General features: G+C 37.5%; 1 protein-coding gene across 3 annotated transcripts in view; it reads right to left on the bottom strand.

The window, feature by feature from the left end:
* Positions 1-5,657: 5,657 nt before the first annotated feature.
* RAB3IP (RAB3A interacting protein) overlaps positions 5,658-18,748 on the bottom strand; it is a 34,321-nt gene continuing 21,230 nt past the window's right edge. For all 3 annotated transcript variants that reach the window (XM_049792062.1, XM_049792061.1, XM_049792063.1), the window contains 5 exons: positions 14,893-15,021; positions 12,491-12,603; positions 8,970-9,069; positions 8,793-8,862; positions 5,658-6,022 (listed from right to left, as the gene is read on the bottom strand). In XM_049792062.1, coding sequence (XP_049648019.1) covers positions 5,940-6,022; positions 8,793-8,862; positions 8,970-9,069; positions 12,491-12,603; positions 14,893-15,021 — 495 coding nt within the window. In that variant the 3' untranslated portion in view covers positions 5,658-5,939. The remainder of the gene's footprint in view (positions 6,023-8,792; positions 8,863-8,969; positions 9,070-12,490; positions 12,604-14,892; positions 15,022-18,748) is intronic.

Here is an 18,748-nt window from a genome sequence, read left to right as displayed (position 1 = left end):
CAATCTCTCATCCTTAAAATGGTATGAGACAGCTTTGGGTTTTAAGCATTTTGCGTTTAATGGCATGTTTGTTTTGTGGCTTAATTTATTTAGCAAGAGCTCTAAACTATACTCCATGTTATCCATGCAGGAGCATGAGCATACAGAGAGGTGGCGATTCCACTTCTTTAGATCACAGAGAGCACTGAGACCAAACACACACACTTCAGACACCTCAGTGTACCTTCTAATAACAACAAGAAAAATGACAAGACTCAGTTTAACGTTTTAACTAGGTTGGCCTTCATTCGAGTTCCTCAACCCACTGATAACGTCAGCAAGAATAGACTGCTCTGCTACACACGGACATCAGGAATTCTGACCTTCCCTTGACAAACAGGAAATTTCTGATCCTAAAATACAGATCTTTTAATTAAAAATACAAAAATACTAATTTCAACAGAAATCATAGAAAAGAAAACTTGCATCAGAGATGACATCTCTAGCGTGGGAGTGAAATGAGACAGAAAAAAGACAAGAACTTCCCAGAATGACCACAACACAAGAATAAAGCCATTTACTTGAATGAGAAAAAGCCAAGGTCAAATCCCAGTCAGAGTCATATCTAATCTAAGAGGTCTATTAACTATTGAAAGGAGCGATCAGCAGGAAAACAAACATTATCTCATTTTCCTTGAAAAAACCTCCTTTTTCAGACTGTGCCCTCTCAATATTGCTAATGTGAGTTTATCTCACTAATGAGAGTCAAAACAAATCTGCACTGTAAGGAACTAAAGCAATGTGGAAAATGAGATCCTTTTTGCTCATGAATTTCAAATAATCTTACAAAACAGATCTACAAATGTGCTCAGCTGCCAGCTGATGTATTTGGAAACCAAAACTGAACTACCGACGCAGCGGAGAGACTTTTTCATTGGCTCCACTCGATATTGCAGGACTCAGCTTTTTTTGTAGCCTTGAAAGACAATGTTCTAACGCTGCTATGACTAATCTCAGAGGCCACCAAGTTGGCACCAGCAGTTTATTGCTCTTGCCTCACGAGGTGGCATTATAAAGCCAACCCCCACGCCGCAGCGCTAAGCTAGAGAGAGACCATCAGTTAAAGCTGGCCTTGCATTCAGTGAGGTTAACCCCAGCTTGAAGAGTGCAAACCCTGCCTTTAAATCACTTTTTCTGGTTTACCTATAGTTTAGCAGCCAGAGGAACCTAGCTACTGCCTGCTGAATCAAATAACGATTAGCTCTCGTAGCCCTGACACGTATCTAATCTCAGCGTCCAGATAATGAAATTCGGCCATCTCACAGCATCCCCGCACGCTGCGCGGCGTTCGCAGACCTTTGTCGTATTCCAGCACTGCACAGCAGAACCACATGACGTTACCCAAGGAACGTAACCTCCCAAGATGGTGCATTTCTCCCGCAATTAAATGGAAACGACAGAGCTTCTCCCCCTCGCGCTGGCCCAGACAGATGTTCTGCCAAACTACCTTCTAAAGAGAGTTAAATTAATAAATCTAGAATTACAATTACTGATTCTAGTTAAAGACCTCATACAGGTAGAATCTCTGAGATACCTTCTACCATCAAAGTATCATTGTCACAAAAGCCAACAACCTAATCTATACTCCCTAGGAAAGTCCCGTTTTCCAAGTCAGTTCCTAGAAAAATTTCTGATTGTGAGATTTTACTATATAATTCATCTCCAACACTATTTGGAGTATTTAACAGCTATGCAATGCAGTACTTGAACAAATAGCTTGATAAAACCAAACATGTTGCTGAAACCAAAGCCAAGAAAGTTAGCTTTTGATCCCCATGACTTAAAGTGAACTTAAGAAACATGGAATTTAGAATTTCCTAACATCTATAAACAACACATTTGCTGGCTAGCAGCCCTAGATTGTTGTTCACTGATTTAAATGTCTCGGCTTAAATACATTTTCTTGATCGATGCTGGAGATGCTTTAATTTCCTAGCTTGAAATTAAAAGTTGGGAGTTGCCACCTCACACCAAGCTCAACAGAAGAAAAAAAAAAAAAAAATCACTTTGGCACAATGGAAATTAAATGCAGGGAAACAAAAGTTGTCCATATTAGCCAAAACAGAAAAAGTAGTTTTCCAAGTTATGTTGAGATCAGTATCATGGTGAATACCTGCACAAGTAATGGAAAGAAAACAAATACAGAGGGAGAACGTTGAAATAGAACAGTTAATATTTTTTTAAAAAAAAAAGTGTAAACTGGAGGAAGAGAAAAAAAACTTAGAAAAATAAAAAAGCTACATAAGCCTTTGAACAGCCATTTTGAATCATGTTATGGCAAGGCCTGAGAAATGCAGTTTTATCATGCAATCTGTTAAGAAATTAAATTGTGTGGTAAGAGAAAGGCAGGAGACTAATGGGACCTGCTTGAATATAAAATGTCTTTGGGAAAAAGGCAGGACAGATCCCAGCCAAAAATCACAAAAATCCGAGTTTTACTTCTCAGAAGGAGCTCAAAGATCCTGCCACAATTACCATTTTCCCAATTATAATCAGGCCATTTCAGAATGGTATCAGTGGAAAGAAAACCCTCTTTAACCTGACCTGGTAGAGCAGAGCAGGGAGGGAGCTCTCTAACCTCATGAAAATCGCTAAGATTTCAGAAGTGATAAACTGCAAGGAGACCTCAGCCACTTCCCGTTTTTTCTTCCTGGGAATTACCACGGCAGTACTGCAGGCTCTGCTGGGTCCAGCCTCCCTTCGGTCTGCCGGCCGAAGCAGAAGGAAAAAGGCACTGCAGCACATCTGTACCGTTTGTGCCGTGTCATTCCGGCACGGCCTTACGCCATGGACTTGTGTAAACAGAGCTTTGGGTTTCAGGGCTCTTTTTCTTCCTCCTTTCTTCAACCAACCCCCAACAATGACTGTAATTTTTTTTGCTGCCACCAAAAATTGCTGAGACCCTCTCTTACAACTAGACTCTTACCTTCAAAGAACTGCTGCAGGGCCTCATTTTCTCCCACCACATCCATGGAAAGCCAGAAGTGTTTTGCTTTCTTACTGCTTGAAGAGTACCACTGAGAAGAACGCACTGTCTCTCTTCCAGAGGATTACGAACGTGCCGAGGAACACACCATGCTTTTGTCCGAGGTTTCAGTGACTTTGTCCCAGGTGATTTCCTTCCTCCATAACTAGAGCCAGGACTATACTTAAATTCTGCTACACATAAAGGAGAATCTGACAAGGCTTTTGAGGCAAGATGAAGGTGACGTGCATTCTTCCGTTCAGTACGTCTAATGTTCTTGTTTTAAGGACCTTTGGTCCCAGTACTAACCATAATTACACATGCGCAAAAAATGCAGCAATAAAAATTACTTATCTTGTCTCTGTACTTTCACACAGGTGATGTAATTAATACTACTGATGAAAGCAATAGTAATCACAAATGCAACAGCAAAGCCATCACCAGTCTCACCATAAACAATTGAGCGTCAGACTATCCAACTGCTCTAAAAAAAACTGTATCTCAGCAATTTGATTATAGGGAAGCAGAACTTCCACATTATTATTAACTAAACTAAATGACAGATTAACCTGCTTGTCTAAGGTAACATTGAAAAACACATGGGAAAGCTGAACGCTGAAGAAAGGTCTTTTAAGGCCAGCGGCAAACCCTATTTCACTTTCTTTAATTTGATCTTTGTACAATGAAAATTGCCCCTGTTCTGTCACCCCTCAGCAAACAGGAGAAAAATATTCAGATGTTTTGAGCAGGCATCTGTCAGAGGCATCTGGTTATGAACAAAAGCCTCAATGAAGTCAAGAAGTCTGGAATAAGATCATTTTCTGAAGTAGTTAGATTCACCAGACAAATAACTGTTGTGCAATTTTTACAAGCCCCAGGCACTCAGTGACACAGGCTTCTCATGATAGGTAGCTTATATTAAAAATATAGAAGAGAATTTCAGGGAAGGGACTTGAAGACAGAAGCAAGCCCATCAGCACTTACAAGATGTTGATGTAATCGAGCCAAACAGTCATTACCACCCAGATACACTGGGTACATCTTTGTAGTCCCTAGTCCAAGAAAATCACCTCAGCATAATAAACTTTAGATACCATTTATGTCTTGACACTATCATGTATACAAAGGACCCTTCTCTCTGCTTGAATGAGCAACACTTGTAAAGGATTATTAAGTCAGAATAGCAGCAGCTACCAGCTATCATTTACCTACTGTTAGCTAATCCTGGAAACAGTTTGATCTCATTATGTAAACTAAGGATTAACAATCACTTAGGAAGCATTTATCAGCCTAACATAAAACATCATACCAACAAATATAGTTTGTTTTCTAAGAGTGAATAAAACCAGAGTTCCTTAGCATTACTGAAAGAACAAACAACACTTTTAACAATTTAAGGCAGAATTCTTCCAGGTTTCTACAACAGGAAGTAGTGATTGATAAAAATATTTCATCAGTACTGAAATAGCCCAGGCTGGACATACTTCATTACTAGTAAAATATTCAGGTTCAATTGTTTGTTTTAATCTTAACATTGAAATGCCTGGTCAAAGCCAACATCTGTGAAGTGTTTTCAGGCACATACATGCAAGGAATGCAAGTATGGTATGAAATTTCACTGCTCATTCTATTTACTCTTGTAAAAACAGAGAACAGTCCAGTAAGAGAGTGATGAATAGTGTTGGGTTTGTTCGGCATCAAACACAAGACATCTGTATCCACTGAGATGCTTCTTGTTAAAGAACCAACTATATAAACTTGCCTTTACTTCTGTTTGTCAGTTTACCTGCCAATGTTTTAATCTTACCTGTAACTAATAAACAGCTGTTGTGATCAAGACCTAGTGTTTTTCCAAAAGAGCTTTTATATACCAAGTCTAGTACACCCACAACTATGTTCCTTGTAACCTAATCAACTGTCTGCTTTCAGATTAGACTAGTCCCAGGGAAAAAGGACCACGTGAAGTGCCAAAGTAGCAGCTCAACAGAAAAAGCATCTTCCTTAAGAAGCCATGATCCTTTTTTGGGTTCTCTTTGTAGCAAATAGTGTGTGTGAAGAAACTGGTAACATTATATGGAAATTATCATCAGCATGTTAAAGCAACCACGTAATGGATATTTTCAAGTTTCAAGGACAGCTGTGGGAAATTGATGTATAAGACACTGGAAACTGGAAATCCCAAAAGAGCAGGAAGAAAGAAAAAATCATTTAAAGGAATGAAAAAATTCTCATGAAAGAAAATTAGAGGGGAAGAGAAAGTTTTTAGCAGTCAGATAGGGGTCAGGACAGATTTCTAATCAAAGAGTGACCAAGGTAATTTTATTGTTCCTTGATGTTTGAAAAGCACCCAACTTTAGAGGGAAAATACCCAGATTTATTATGCTGTTGACTCTTCATGTTTCTCTTCTCACGTTATTTTAAAAATGAAAAATATAGAAAAGCAGCACTTCAAAGAATCGCAAGTTCTCCTAGTTGTCTGTTAACTGTATTGGCATACATGTATAGAGATACGTACATGTATCTAAACACTACAATGAAGAAAATGTCAAGCATTTATTCCCTCTTCATAAAATCATCTGGTTTACACTTTGGCATGACCTATCAGGGAGGTTCACATCATTCTGCACAACAAAGAACAGAAGACAGACACTGCTTCAGACTAACACTTTAATCAGAAGTTTTGTTTTTAAATGTAAATTACAATCACTAATACACCTGCAAGTGCTTACCACATTTGTACAACTGAGTATTATATGTACGCATATACAGCATAGGTCAGTGTAAAACAATCACAGTACTTCTTAGTGCAATCTGCAAAAGGAGAAAGATCTTGGACCCACTTTGTGGAAATAAATATCAAGTGACAAAAAAACGATTCAGCCATTTTAGTTATGTATATTCAATGAAGTTCATGCATGCGCAAGAGTAAAAAGATTTAGAGCTCTTCCTTGTAATAGCCAAGTTTTGCTAGTGACATCTCTCTTCTCAGCTGCATAACTTCCCAGAACATCTGATCCACTAAAAGAGACAGAAATATCATTAAACATACTGAATTCCTATTTTATTTCAACTGATGTATACAGGCTGCTTCACTGTACATCAGCTTAGGGGAATGTCTAGTAAAACCAGAATTAAGATGTGAGGGCTATTTGTGCTGGTTTGTGACAAAATTTTTAAAAAATATTTAAATTATAATTCTAAATGATGGTCCTATAAAAAATTCCCCAAATTTTAATGATTTCTTTTTAAACTGGGGAACAAAAAATACACTTCTACTTCTCGTCAGCTTCACTAATTGCCGTGTCTCATTTTAACTGCCCTGCCCCTTGACTCATTTTCTGCAAAATTAAAGAACTACAAAAAGAAAAAAAGCAGAACTTGTTGGATAAAAATTGTTCCATCACAGAATCTGTAATTTTGTTACAATTTTTCCATTTGTAGTCTTTCTTTCTCCCTCTTTTTTATACCAGTAATCTGCCAGCAACAATAAACTGGGGAGGAAAAAGACCTTTTTTAATTTCATCTGTATTTTGCTAAACTTGATGAGCTTAGTGCATACCTTAAGCTTCTAGATGCCACAGCAATATAAATCAAAATTATTGAGTATGTAATTATTCAAGACAAAAAATTTTTCCATGCAGTCAAGATCATGATGTAGAATGACTATAAAGATTATTAACCTGAGCAACAAGTACAAGGTCTTCCCTATCATATTTCAAAAACCACTTTTGCAAAAGTGACCTCTCTCTCAAAAATTATATGGTGCATGAGTAGAAATACATGCAACGCATTATGCAGACAATTATCATAAGTGCCTACATTCTTGTAAAGGTATTGTTGAAATATTTATATAAAGTTACAAATGCAAATTCTATGTTTTTAATGGTAAAGATGACAATTGAGCTGGAACACCAAACTCCATTTTTTTCAAAACTTCTTGTGAAGAATGAACAATTCTAATAATGCTGAAAATATTTCGTTATTTGATGGAAAAAAATATTAACTTAATTTCTTTATCTCAGTAGCAAAGTAAACAATTTTTAGTTGAAACTATATAGGACCTTTTGGTCAAAGTAAAAGCCTTTTAACTATAAACCAAATTAAAACTTAAATAACACATTTTCAAGATCTTCTGCAATGCTAGTAAATGAGTATAAGTGACCAACACTTCAAGGTTTTATTAAGCATAATTTAATGTACAAAATAGTGAATTTCAGGCAAATTCCATGAAAATAATTCCCTTTGACAAGGAAAGTTAACAGCATTATTTTTTGTAAGGAACAGTCTCTCTGTCACCTCAGGATTACTTCGGGTTAGAAATGAAAACACAGTATTTGAATGTAGCTAAAATACTGGGCTCTTGAAATGGGGAAACATCAGAAGAGATAACTATAGGTGAGGTAGATCAAAGTGGGGTTAATTCTAGCCGAATTCTGGGTGAAGCAAATCCCCACAGACTTGAAGACTGGAAGAATGAAAAGCACAGACATCCATAAACATTACAATGCTGTTTTACTCTACTTGCAAAAATACAACTGAATTAAAAAAAATTTACAAGTGAAAGCAATTTTTTTTAATTAACTATTGACACAGGGCTAGTGACACTTTTTCCCCACTATCTGTGCTTAGCAAATCCAGGAGCCTAAGTGATATAGTCTGTTTCAAAAAAAAAAAAAAAAAAAAAACCAAACAAAACACCAAAAAAAACCCCAACAACAAAAAAACTTGGACTGAAGGCTGTTGGACAATATTCTTTGACCTGGACAGGCAATACAATTAAACCAACTGTATACAGTTTAAACACAACCAAATCATCATCATTTTCTTTTATAGTGATAAACAGGTAAAATAGTCCTGCACATAAAGACCAATAACTAAAACTCCAACATGCAATCTATTTTTAAATTCCAGAATTAAGTAACTAGGTGTACAGCATGTACGTTTTCATAACCATCTTCTTTTATATGGACATATTGAAACTGAACAGCACAGTTAAGCAAATTTCCAAATTACTGTGCAGACAGAGTTTAAAAAGTCAGTTGTTGGATATGCTGACAGGAACAAAGCAACCGGGCAACAATGGTGGGGGAAAAAAACCCCACAGCCTGAAGCAATGGCAGTAATAAATAAATAACTAAATAAATAAAAATTTCCCTTTTGGGGTGGAGGGTAATCAAGCCTTACATTTATAACCAGAGCCCTAATCAAGAGTCTTTGCCATGCCACAGCAATGACCCAGACCTCATGTCTCAGCTGCACTCAGATGAATGACTACAGTATGGTTTCATGTTTATTTTTTACAATTTAACCCTAAATACTGTCATCCTTGCCATTTCTCCCTGCAAGATAGTCTGACAAGAACAGCTGTCTGAATTCTCAATGTGAAGACACACCAAAACACTAAGTGAAAGAAGAAAAAACAGCGCAGATCAAACCAAACTGAAGGTTTTTTGGTCTAAAATATCTCCCTATTCCATGAGAGACACTTGATTTTTTTTGAATACTGTGTGGCAAAACTGTGACTGACACCTCTCATTACAGAGTTTTATCATAACATTTCTTACTGAATAATGTAAATGTCTAAAAATCGCTGCTTTTTAATTTGTTAAAAAAAGTAATTTTACTGGAAGGTGGAGTATCACCAAATTCTAGTAATTACAACAATGACTACCAATAGATAGCCTTTCTGTAATGTCACATCAGTGCTATTGTGTACAGACAGCACATTTTAGGTACATGCACTAAGTATATTTCTATTTATATATGCCAAATACAATTCCCTACTCACCATCTTGCTGCTTCAACAGTCCTTGCTGGATGTATCGAATATATGTAAAGAAGTTACACACAGAAGTGATCTGAACCCATATAAAAATAATGGTGGTTAGTATAATTTTGCATAATGGTACGGAAAAAACAACTGAATAACTACTACTTAAAATGAAATCACAGTAAATCTACTTACCCTGTAACGACAGAAAGGAGAAATGTAGTAATAGCTGCTTGAATCTCCTAATTTGATTCTATGCTTGCATGACTTACTTTGTCCACTGAGAGCACATTTCCTACAAAATAGAAAGTTTGCATGATTTAATGAATAAATCTGACATTAACATCTAAACACCTGCATGTGTTTAAAGTGTTAATGTAATTGCCTCATATTGGCACAGATACCCAAGTCTCTGCCTTCATTTTACAAGTTGCAATTATTACATTATGTTGTCAATTATTTTACTTCCACAAGGACTAATTTTGTTTCAATACCAGTGCATCGTGATGCATTTCTGATTTTTAAAACTTTCTTCAGCTCTGGTCATGTACTTCCCTATTCACTAATTCAAGCTGGCTTGACAACTCTGGAACAGTGGGATTTCTTTAACTCTTCACATGTGAAATAAACATTGCTTAAATTATCAGTTGATGCCAACATTTACACAGATTTTTTTAAAAATTCTGCTTGATGTTGCATTTTATCATTAAAAAAGTATCAGCCCTACAGAATAGCAGTCAACTCTCTGAAGCCTCTCACAGATGCATTCTAAGACCAGCTTTGCATTTATGCCCAATATATTCAGAGTATAAAATAATTTGGGACAAAGGAAAAGAGGCTGCTTGGCAATACTTCTTTCCATTACTACTACAAAAAGCGATGGTAAAATAATCAAATTTGCTTATTCTGGAGTATTGCAAGTAAGTTGTATTCAAGAACAAGGAAAGGTCAGTAGTCACCATGAATTCTTCCCAAAAAACAATTCATGAAAGGCAAAAAATTTTCAACATTTCCTCCAACATTCTTTAGTAGAAGGTGTTTTGAATCTCTTGAAAAAACTGCTATTAATACAATTATAATAAATGTAAATAAAATGGGAATTTGATATACTTGGAATTTCTATATTGTAGCATCTCAGATGAACTGGGTTGTCATGGCACCCATGGTTTCACTGATTTTAAAAGCTGCTGGCTCTTCTCCCTTCCATTTCTACCTCACGAAATTAGGGAGTGTAAGAACAAGCAGCCTTTCAAAAGTGAAACAAAAATTACTAAGCTTCTGTGGTTCTAAACAGTGGCTCAGAGGCCCTTTTAAATAGCCTGCAGCTGGTCCACAGAACCATGTTAAGACAGGACAAAATGGAAGCGTGTATATGATTTTCCACAGCAGTTTATGAGGACTGACAGCAGTCTATTGATCCAAGAAATCCTACAGTAGCTGAAGCAAGCTGATTGCAATTTCAGTCAAGCTTTTGTGAGAAGACAGACAGACTTTCAATGCTAGGAAAATAAAGCCCTTTTTTCCCTTCTGGCTATAGAATTACCTTCTATATGTTATATTCCATCACACCAGGTTAAATGCTGGCATGACAGTTACTACTAATGACTCAGTTCTGCACTGTACAGCACACATGCAGCTTAGCGCTTTGTTCCCCATGGGGACAATTATTTGAATCCTGTGGGGAAACCCAGCTGTCTTTCGTTAAGGCAGCACTTACTACACACCATCACAGGCACCATTCAATAACTTCTGTATATATCAAGAACCTTTCTTCACTGTTATCAAAGCTCTCAGCCCTCCACTCCTTATTTTGCTGTTGGGCTACTACCCACTATTTGATGCATCTCTTCCCCCACCCCCCAGGCAACTGTACAATAAAATAATTCCTTTAAAAACATTACTCTAGTTTTTTGTTATTATTTATTTACAGTTTGTCTATATTGCATTACCTATTTAAGAACATGGTTTCAATAAAAATAGTGCTTTACACCACATAAAAATAAAAAATGTGAAACTGCTACTCTGATTCAGTGAAAACTGGAACACCTGTTTCCCTTTCAGTGCCAGTAATCATACAGAAGACAAAGCACATTTGCTTCCAAATTACACTTAAATACTGCTTATTCCTCACCTATTACTTATCTACAAGCAGTACCACAAAAGTTTTTGTTGCTACCTGAGAGCGGGAAAAGGGAGAAAGGAGTACACCTGGCTTTTTGATACACCTAAAGTACTAAATTACAATTTGTGCACTGTCATCTCAAAATGTTAATCTATACCTAGCCAACTATTTAAGGATTACGTGAGTTCTAATTGAAAATTTATCTTACACTGGAGAAAATAGGTTAAAAATCTCATTAAACTTCTGAATGATGCAATTAAGTCTCCTGTTTTTGAGTAAATATTTCATCATGTCAAGACATAGGGAAGTTGCTTGAACCACAGTGATTTTAAACCAATTTGCCAATCGCTCTTTAATGACATGCATTGTCATAGCTTCTGGCTGCCCAGATTCTCTATTGCCCTTATGGAACGCAGCTCACAGTGGTGTATCTTGGACTTGAAATCACCACCCCTTGAGTAGCTCCTTTATTGGTGGTGGATCCTTCTGACGAGGGACTGTTACAGCTCAAAGAGCATGTTTTCTAGTGATGGGAGTAAGCTGAAGAATATATGAATGCCTGAATTTTGTAGGCTAGAAGGGATCAAAGACTAAGTTATAAACCACAATTTTCATTTTATACAGCTCCTTTAAAGAGAAAGAAAAAAAACTTTAAAATACATTAAACCTATTATCGCTTCTACTCAAAAACAGAGGAAAACCAAGAACTAAAAAACAATAGCAATGAGAAAGAAAAAAAAATTCCTAAGGGCCAGACAAAAGCATTTTGATACAAGTTTTCCATCAGAAAATTGAGCTCTGTCAAAACAAATATTACAAGGAGAATCATCAGCTTGTCCAAAAGATCTCAAGCAGAAAAGGCAAGGCTTTCTCAAGACTTGGAAGGCTCCAGATTAACACTGACCTTCTTTGCTTAACCCTGACATACACTAAAGCACACTACAAATCCCTCCCTTCTCCACATCCATCAAAGCCCCCAGTGCCTCAGGCAAGCCCCTCCCTGTCATCCAAGCATACTTCCTGCTTTAGGTTCAAACTCACCTTCACCTTCATTCCCACTTCATTTCATTCCTCCTGCTCAAATTCAGAGGATTTACTCTATATATCGCCTCTCAAATCTTTCAGCTACCTTTGTCAGTGTGCTATGCATGTCCTAAATTTCTTATGCCACAAATACTCCACATGTCCGATATTCAACCTGTACTGCTTTAGTACCTATTTCTTTCACGACGCTTTCCAGGAGAGAGCCCTTATTTCAAAAGCATCTGTTTTAAGTATCGAGATGGTCTTCTCCAAAGAAGTAAATACGATGCACTGACCACAAAAGTAACAAGTGAAGTAAACAGCTCTCCCAAAAAGGGAATTTGTCTTAGAGGTTTGTTCTGCATTAGTCTTTTTTTAAAGTTTTTTATTAGTTGTTACTTTCCCCATAAAATTTTGTAACTAGCAATCCTGAAGTCTTAGATTTTAAGAAATAAAGTTTAAGAAACACAAATTTGACTAAAGTGATCAATTGCTAACTCTTAGATTGAGAAAACTACTATATCAAATGAGTCAAGATTTCCCCCCCTCTGTCTGTTATAGCTTAACATACTTTGGTCCCCCACATTCAACTGCAGAAGCTTTCACAAATCGAACAGGTTGCAAGCCAACAGGTTCAATGCTCAGAGTGTTGTTTTCAACAGCTTCCAGAACAGCTGAGGCCAACTGCAAGAGAAATTTAGAAAGCATTTAAAAACAGCTCCATGTTATCCATTGCCTCAAAGCAGTGACATATTTCTTCTTCTGTAAAGTTAAGAACACCGAAAAAAATCAACTCGCCAAACAGAAATTCAATTACAAATGAGATTTTGCTTTCATCGTGAGCAAGAGGTCCCATTTCCAGGCTCCAGTTTAAATTCTGCCCTCCGAATAACCCTGCCCTCCCTGAGGCAAGATAACTGCCTTTACAGCTGGGAATGTAGTCAAGCATGTTTAAAATGCTAACTGTATTTTCAGTCATTCCTCATAAGCCCAAATAGCACATGCATTTGTACATGCAGCGTTGTGTCAGAGACTGGATATGGCACAAACCTTGTTTATTTAAAAAAATTAGTCCAATTTTGTTGTGTTCTATGGAAACACAAAATGATGCAGCGTGCTTCCTTATCTTGCAAAAAACAATTAAATATCATGTCACTGTTTTTCAGCCAAAGATAGCTTTAGAAAGGTGTTCAAACAAATAGGACTGAACAATATCTAGAAAAGCCAACATAATATAAAGAAAAGCCAGTTGCAACTTTCAAACACTAGTCTAGTTAAAACATTATCTTCATGAAACAAAGTGCAACTTTGCTCAGGCTTTTTATGTTAATTCTTTATAAACACACAATCATAAGACACTAGAAATATGCTCATTTTGCTTCATTGGACCCAACACTTGCCCAAGACTACTGTTTAAGCACAGACAAGTAATAGCCATTACTTGATTTAAAAGAAGGTGCACTTTATGTTATTAGTGAAGTAATGCTGTGCCAAGATTCCTTCCTACTGAGTAATAAAGATATTTTTCTATTGTACTTCAAATGTGTTAAAAGCAGAATGTTACTATTGAAATTGTTCATATGAAATACTCTCTCCGCCATCTCCCAAAAGCAAAACACTACACACTTAACATGAGAGGCTACTGAGAATTAATGTAATACTTCGACCATTCAGATAACTGCATTTCCAATTATTCAAAAAACACAATACATGTGTAGTTTATTGTCTGGTTTAACTGCACATTAGTTTATCAATATTCAAGTGAAAACAGAAGTTGGTCACTATGCACTGCATCTGGAAACAATAACTGATATAACTGACAAGTGGTAGAAGCCTCATTCTTTCCTTAAGAGGAAATACAAATCTACAGTAATTATATCACCACTGAAGCAGAAAAGAACAAAATGGAGATGCTGGGAAAAACAACAGGATGGCCTACTTACACATACTGCAGAAGCAATTTAATTCCCATAGTAACCAAGTAAACTTTTTAGTGGGATAGGTTCATATGATGCTGTACAACAACCATAATGAACTAGTATACAATTAACTAAAAGATCGTGCATACTTATGGCCAGCAAGTAACAGTAGATGAAAAGCATGGGGAAAGAACATACCACATAAAAACAACAGATAAACATTCCATGCAAGGGTTTAACTGGGGGGGGCGGGGGGGGGGGGGGGGGGAAATGATCAAGTCTGAGGGCCTTAAAATTTGTTATTCTTATTTTATAAAGATCTAAGAATATGGTCACTTTCTCCTAGAGACTGATATCACAACTACAGCCTGTACATGCTGCTTAAGAACAAAAACTACGTAAAGCAGTTGGAGCTGGAATCAGTTCCACTTTACTCCCAGGATGGGTAAAACTCCAGTCTTTCCTCTGTATAGGAGAGTGTGTGGGAATAATGCAAGGGAAAAAAAGTGTCATAATTCATTTCATCTAAAACCACATTCCCAAACAGCCCCTGTTGAATCATATCAAGTAGCAAAGTCTAATTCTTGTAACTCAAACCTCTCTTCAAGAAAACACTCAGAATGTCCTTGCAGCCTGCTCTGATTGATACGAGAGAAAACTGGTCCACAAAATCAAATATAATGGTCTCTGCTGCCCCCTATATAAACACAAGACAGTGACAGGGCACTATTTCTACAAAACAGTATCTTTGAAATAACAGGAAAAAAACCATCATCCATTCCTACAAACATCAGATTCTGCCAGATAGGAGTAACATCTGAAGGAATAGACCTTAAAAGGCCACATCTGGAACAGCATAAATGAAACAGTGAAGAAAAAATGATCACTTCAATACTCCAAACTAAACTTCAGCACTTCACTGTAAACCATCACGCTCTAATGAAACAAAAATGGTTAAACTTCATATGAAAACATTTTTAATACAGTCTATTGGCTTCATGTAACATATTTAAGGGAAAAGCATCAGTGACCATAGTTAGACTAGTTCCATTACCTCACTTTTTGAGAAGGTTAAACATGGAAAAATATCTTCCCGATAAATTTTGTCCAAGAAAGGACATGTTCTGTCCATAGTAGGCTCATCCTTCCAAGATCTGAATTCATTGTACAAAGATAGGTCAGCCTAGAACACACACAAAGATTCACATATTTTAGTACTGCAATTACCACACCAGTGTCTATCATTTGCAAATATCCACAAGTAAATAATGAGCATTAAAACTAAATGCTTTCCATTGCACTATGAAAGAATGCTATTGTGCCCCAGCTATGAACACCTTCTTAAATCCACTTTCCTAGGACTGTAAATATAAGCAAATCAAAACATATCATTTTCAAGACACAGAGGTAATGCATTCACTGGTCACCACAACACCAGGGACATGCTAATTACCTCTCCCCCTTTTCCTAAGCTTCCAGGATAGCTTTGAAAAACTTCAGTGATTGTTTAACAGAAAAAAGCCCCCCAAAAAATTTTCTTCTTAATGTATCTTCATTACAGTATTTTCACCCATCTCCATTTCCGCAGGTTACAGAAAAGCAGAGAAATCTAAAGAAAACAACTGCAATCCTAGACATCTTAGACATTCACCCTGCATCTGAACATAACATACTGCTATCCAAATGCTAAAAGAACATTTAACACACTAATATATTAACACAGGAAAACAGGAATTCAATATACAAAACAATTAAAACTATACTCTTATTCTTCATTTTTCACCTTTGTGCCCAAACTCTCTCCTACGCCATGCTACAACAGGAAGGCAAGGATACTCCCTGGGCATGATTTATGAGCCTGCTCCCCCACAGCTCCTCTTGTCAATGGAGAAATACTAAAACAAGCTATTAAATCACACTAAGAGTAAGCATGGTCTGGGTTAGGAAGAGATGGTTTTATCTGCTTTGAAAACACCTTGTTTTGTCACCTCCGTGTTGAGATTAGTTTAGCAGTGGGAAGGCACCTATCCAGTCTGGCGTTCAGGAGACTGATACTAGGTCACTATTAAAATCCAGGTTTGCGTTATGGGACAGCCTGTCCCACGGGCTGGCAACCCACTAACAGCTGGAGCACACTGAGGTACTCCCAGAGCACATCATCTAGTTTAGGGTTACTGTTCACAGGCACCAACGCTGCTCCAAGACGTGAACCAAGCAGAGTGGGGACGACTGCTTCCGACGCATATTCCTAATCCAATGTAAAAGACTAATGCCAGTCCCCAATGGGATATACAACACCATCCGCAGACTAGTTCTGACATTCTGCTGACACAGACTTCAGCACCTTTCCCCTCTAACTGGTTAAATCCCTTTCTTGTACTATAGCAGATCTATACTCCTAAAACCCAAACCTAAAGCTATAGGAAGGGATGTACACTGCAGGCCAAAGATAAGCCAGGATGTAATTTTAAAATTTTGTAATAATAAAAACAAATAATGTAGATAAGATAGTGACAGAGGGAAAATAATGTATGCCAAAAATGGAAAAGAATTTATTTTTAATCCTACTACAAAGATCAGTACACTGCTGTCCTGGGTTTGGCTGGGATAGAGTTAGTTTTCACAAGAAGCTGGGAGGGGGCACAGCCAGGATAGCTGACCCAAACTAGCCAAGGGGATATTCAATACCATATGATATCATGCTCAGTACATAATTGAGGGCGCCAGCATGGATCACAGCTCAGGAATGGGCTGAGCATCGGGTTCCAGGTAGTAAGCAATTGCATTGTGCATCACACGCTTTATACATTCTTTTATTGGTATTATTGGTATTATTACTTCTTCTCTCCTTGTGCTGTCCTATTAAACTGTCCTTATCTCAACCCACAAGGTTTTACCTTTTTCTTCTGATTCTCCTCCCCATCCCACCGGGGGGAGTGAGTGAGTGGCCACATGGTGCTTTGTCGCCAGCTGGTCTTAAACCAGGACAACTGCTTTGAACCAACCTCTTTCAGTCTTTTGTTCTTTCCCCATGCATTACCCCTTCTCTGAGCTCCCAGCATTTGCCATTCTTTTACATATATATTTTGGGGAGTTCTTCTGTCATTTTTGTTGTGTTGGTTTTCTTTGTTTGTTTTTCTTGAAAAAGAACCTGCAAAACTTAGACTAGCAAATTTGTTTTCCATTAGAGCTACTTGCCTTACACTCAGGTACAATCAGGAACAACCATCTTAATTAAGCTAGTCCATAAATGCTCTGGTTGCTAAGCCACCAACCTCATTGTACAAATGAAATTCAATAGGTGTAACTTGCTCCCTACAGGAACATCTCCCATACCTTAAAACCCATCTCAGGTCTGGCTTTAAAATGAAAACAATCAAGACATATCAGCAGGAAAAAAAGCCGTTTTTGATTTGTACTATACTGTTCTAAAAATTAAGATGCATTTCTTGTTAACTTGGTTATTTTCTAGATTTAACTCAATTTTCCTCAAATCTGCAATTTATAAAGAAGCTGCCTTGAAAAAACAGCTCAGTGAATATAGCTTGATGCTCTTCCTTTCCAATCTACAGTTACATGTGTATCTCCTCCCTGCCTTTACTTGCACTTTCACTAGATCAAAGTTTTGATTACCTGCAATTAAATATACAGCCAATTGTATTAATAATTCTAGTTAATTTTTTAATGTTTTCATTTTACAGTAAAATACACCATCAGAGAAACATTTCTGCTCTCTTTGAGCAACACTGATGCATTTATCAGCATTTACGCTGAGTGGATGCTACCTGCCTACCTAAGATCCAGGCAGCTATTCAGCTAAATCCCGTTAATACCTAAATTAATTAGACATGTCTACTTATCCTAGAGATCACTCCCACATGCTAGGAAGTATTTCTCTGGGATGTTGGCACCTTTCTGCCATTTAGGGCAGACAGATACTCTAACTCTGTCTACATTCCACAAAGAAACCCTAGAGTTGACATGTATTCCCAGCCAGCTCCATCCAACATCTCAAAATGCAAAGCTCCAGGTGGTAGACTCTCCACAAGAGTCCAAAGCTATGCTCCCCACACCACAAGGCCACTACATACCCCTGAGCAAGGGTACTCTCTGCCCCCCCTTTTGAAGCCGAGTCACTCAAAATCAGAAGAACAACATGCAAAAGGTAACCTAACTCAGTGGCAAGAACAATTATCAAGTAGGGGGCAGAAATAGATTTCAGACCCAGCTCCCAGAAATATAAAAACACTTAGCTTACACCAACAATAAAGAAAAGCAGTAAACAAAACCACAAAGCACTGGATAACAAAAGCAGCAGGGAAGGCATGTCTCCCCTGCTTAAAAGTATGTCCTAAGTACCATGCCAGAGGCAGTCTTGCTTTCTTCACCCCATGTTGCACTCCATTAAATAAATACTCCTACTCAGAAGAGAGATAGAAAGACTCAAGTCGCAGTGAGTAAAAAATCCATGTGTTTCTTACTGATTCCCTGGGCTGTCACTGGAAGAAATAGTCACCATTTCTAAGCAGCCTCGATCAGCCTCAAAGTGTCTCCTGATGCAGCCAACAAAAAGGAGGAGAATGAACTAAAGAAAAATGTCAAGCAAACCAGACCTTCTGCAGACCGGACCTTCTGCAGCCTGTCCTTCACATTCACCACTTCCTCTCCACAAGAAATTGAGGCAAAACTGATTTTTCCCCTCACTCTTGCCTGACACTGAGAGTTTCATTGAGTCATGACCTCAGTGTGATGCTTAGAAAGCAACTGGATTCCATCCCAGCTCTCCCATTTCCTGAAGGGCAACAAGGATTCAGTTTTTATAAGGAAAACATCCTGGGTACCACTGAAAGTGGGCAGGCAGGATGTAAAGCTTTTTTTTTTTTTTGAAGCCTAAGTATGAAACAGAAGCT

Source organism: Accipiter gentilis, chromosome 34 (genome assembly GCF_929443795.1).
Source record: "Accipiter gentilis chromosome 34, bAccGen1.1, whole genome shotgun sequence".
Classification (NCBI taxonomy): domain Eukaryota; kingdom Metazoa; phylum Chordata; class Aves; order Accipitriformes; family Accipitridae; genus Astur; species Astur gentilis.
Note: the sequence above shows the minus strand (reverse complement) of the source record. Positions and strands in the feature narration are given on the sequence as shown.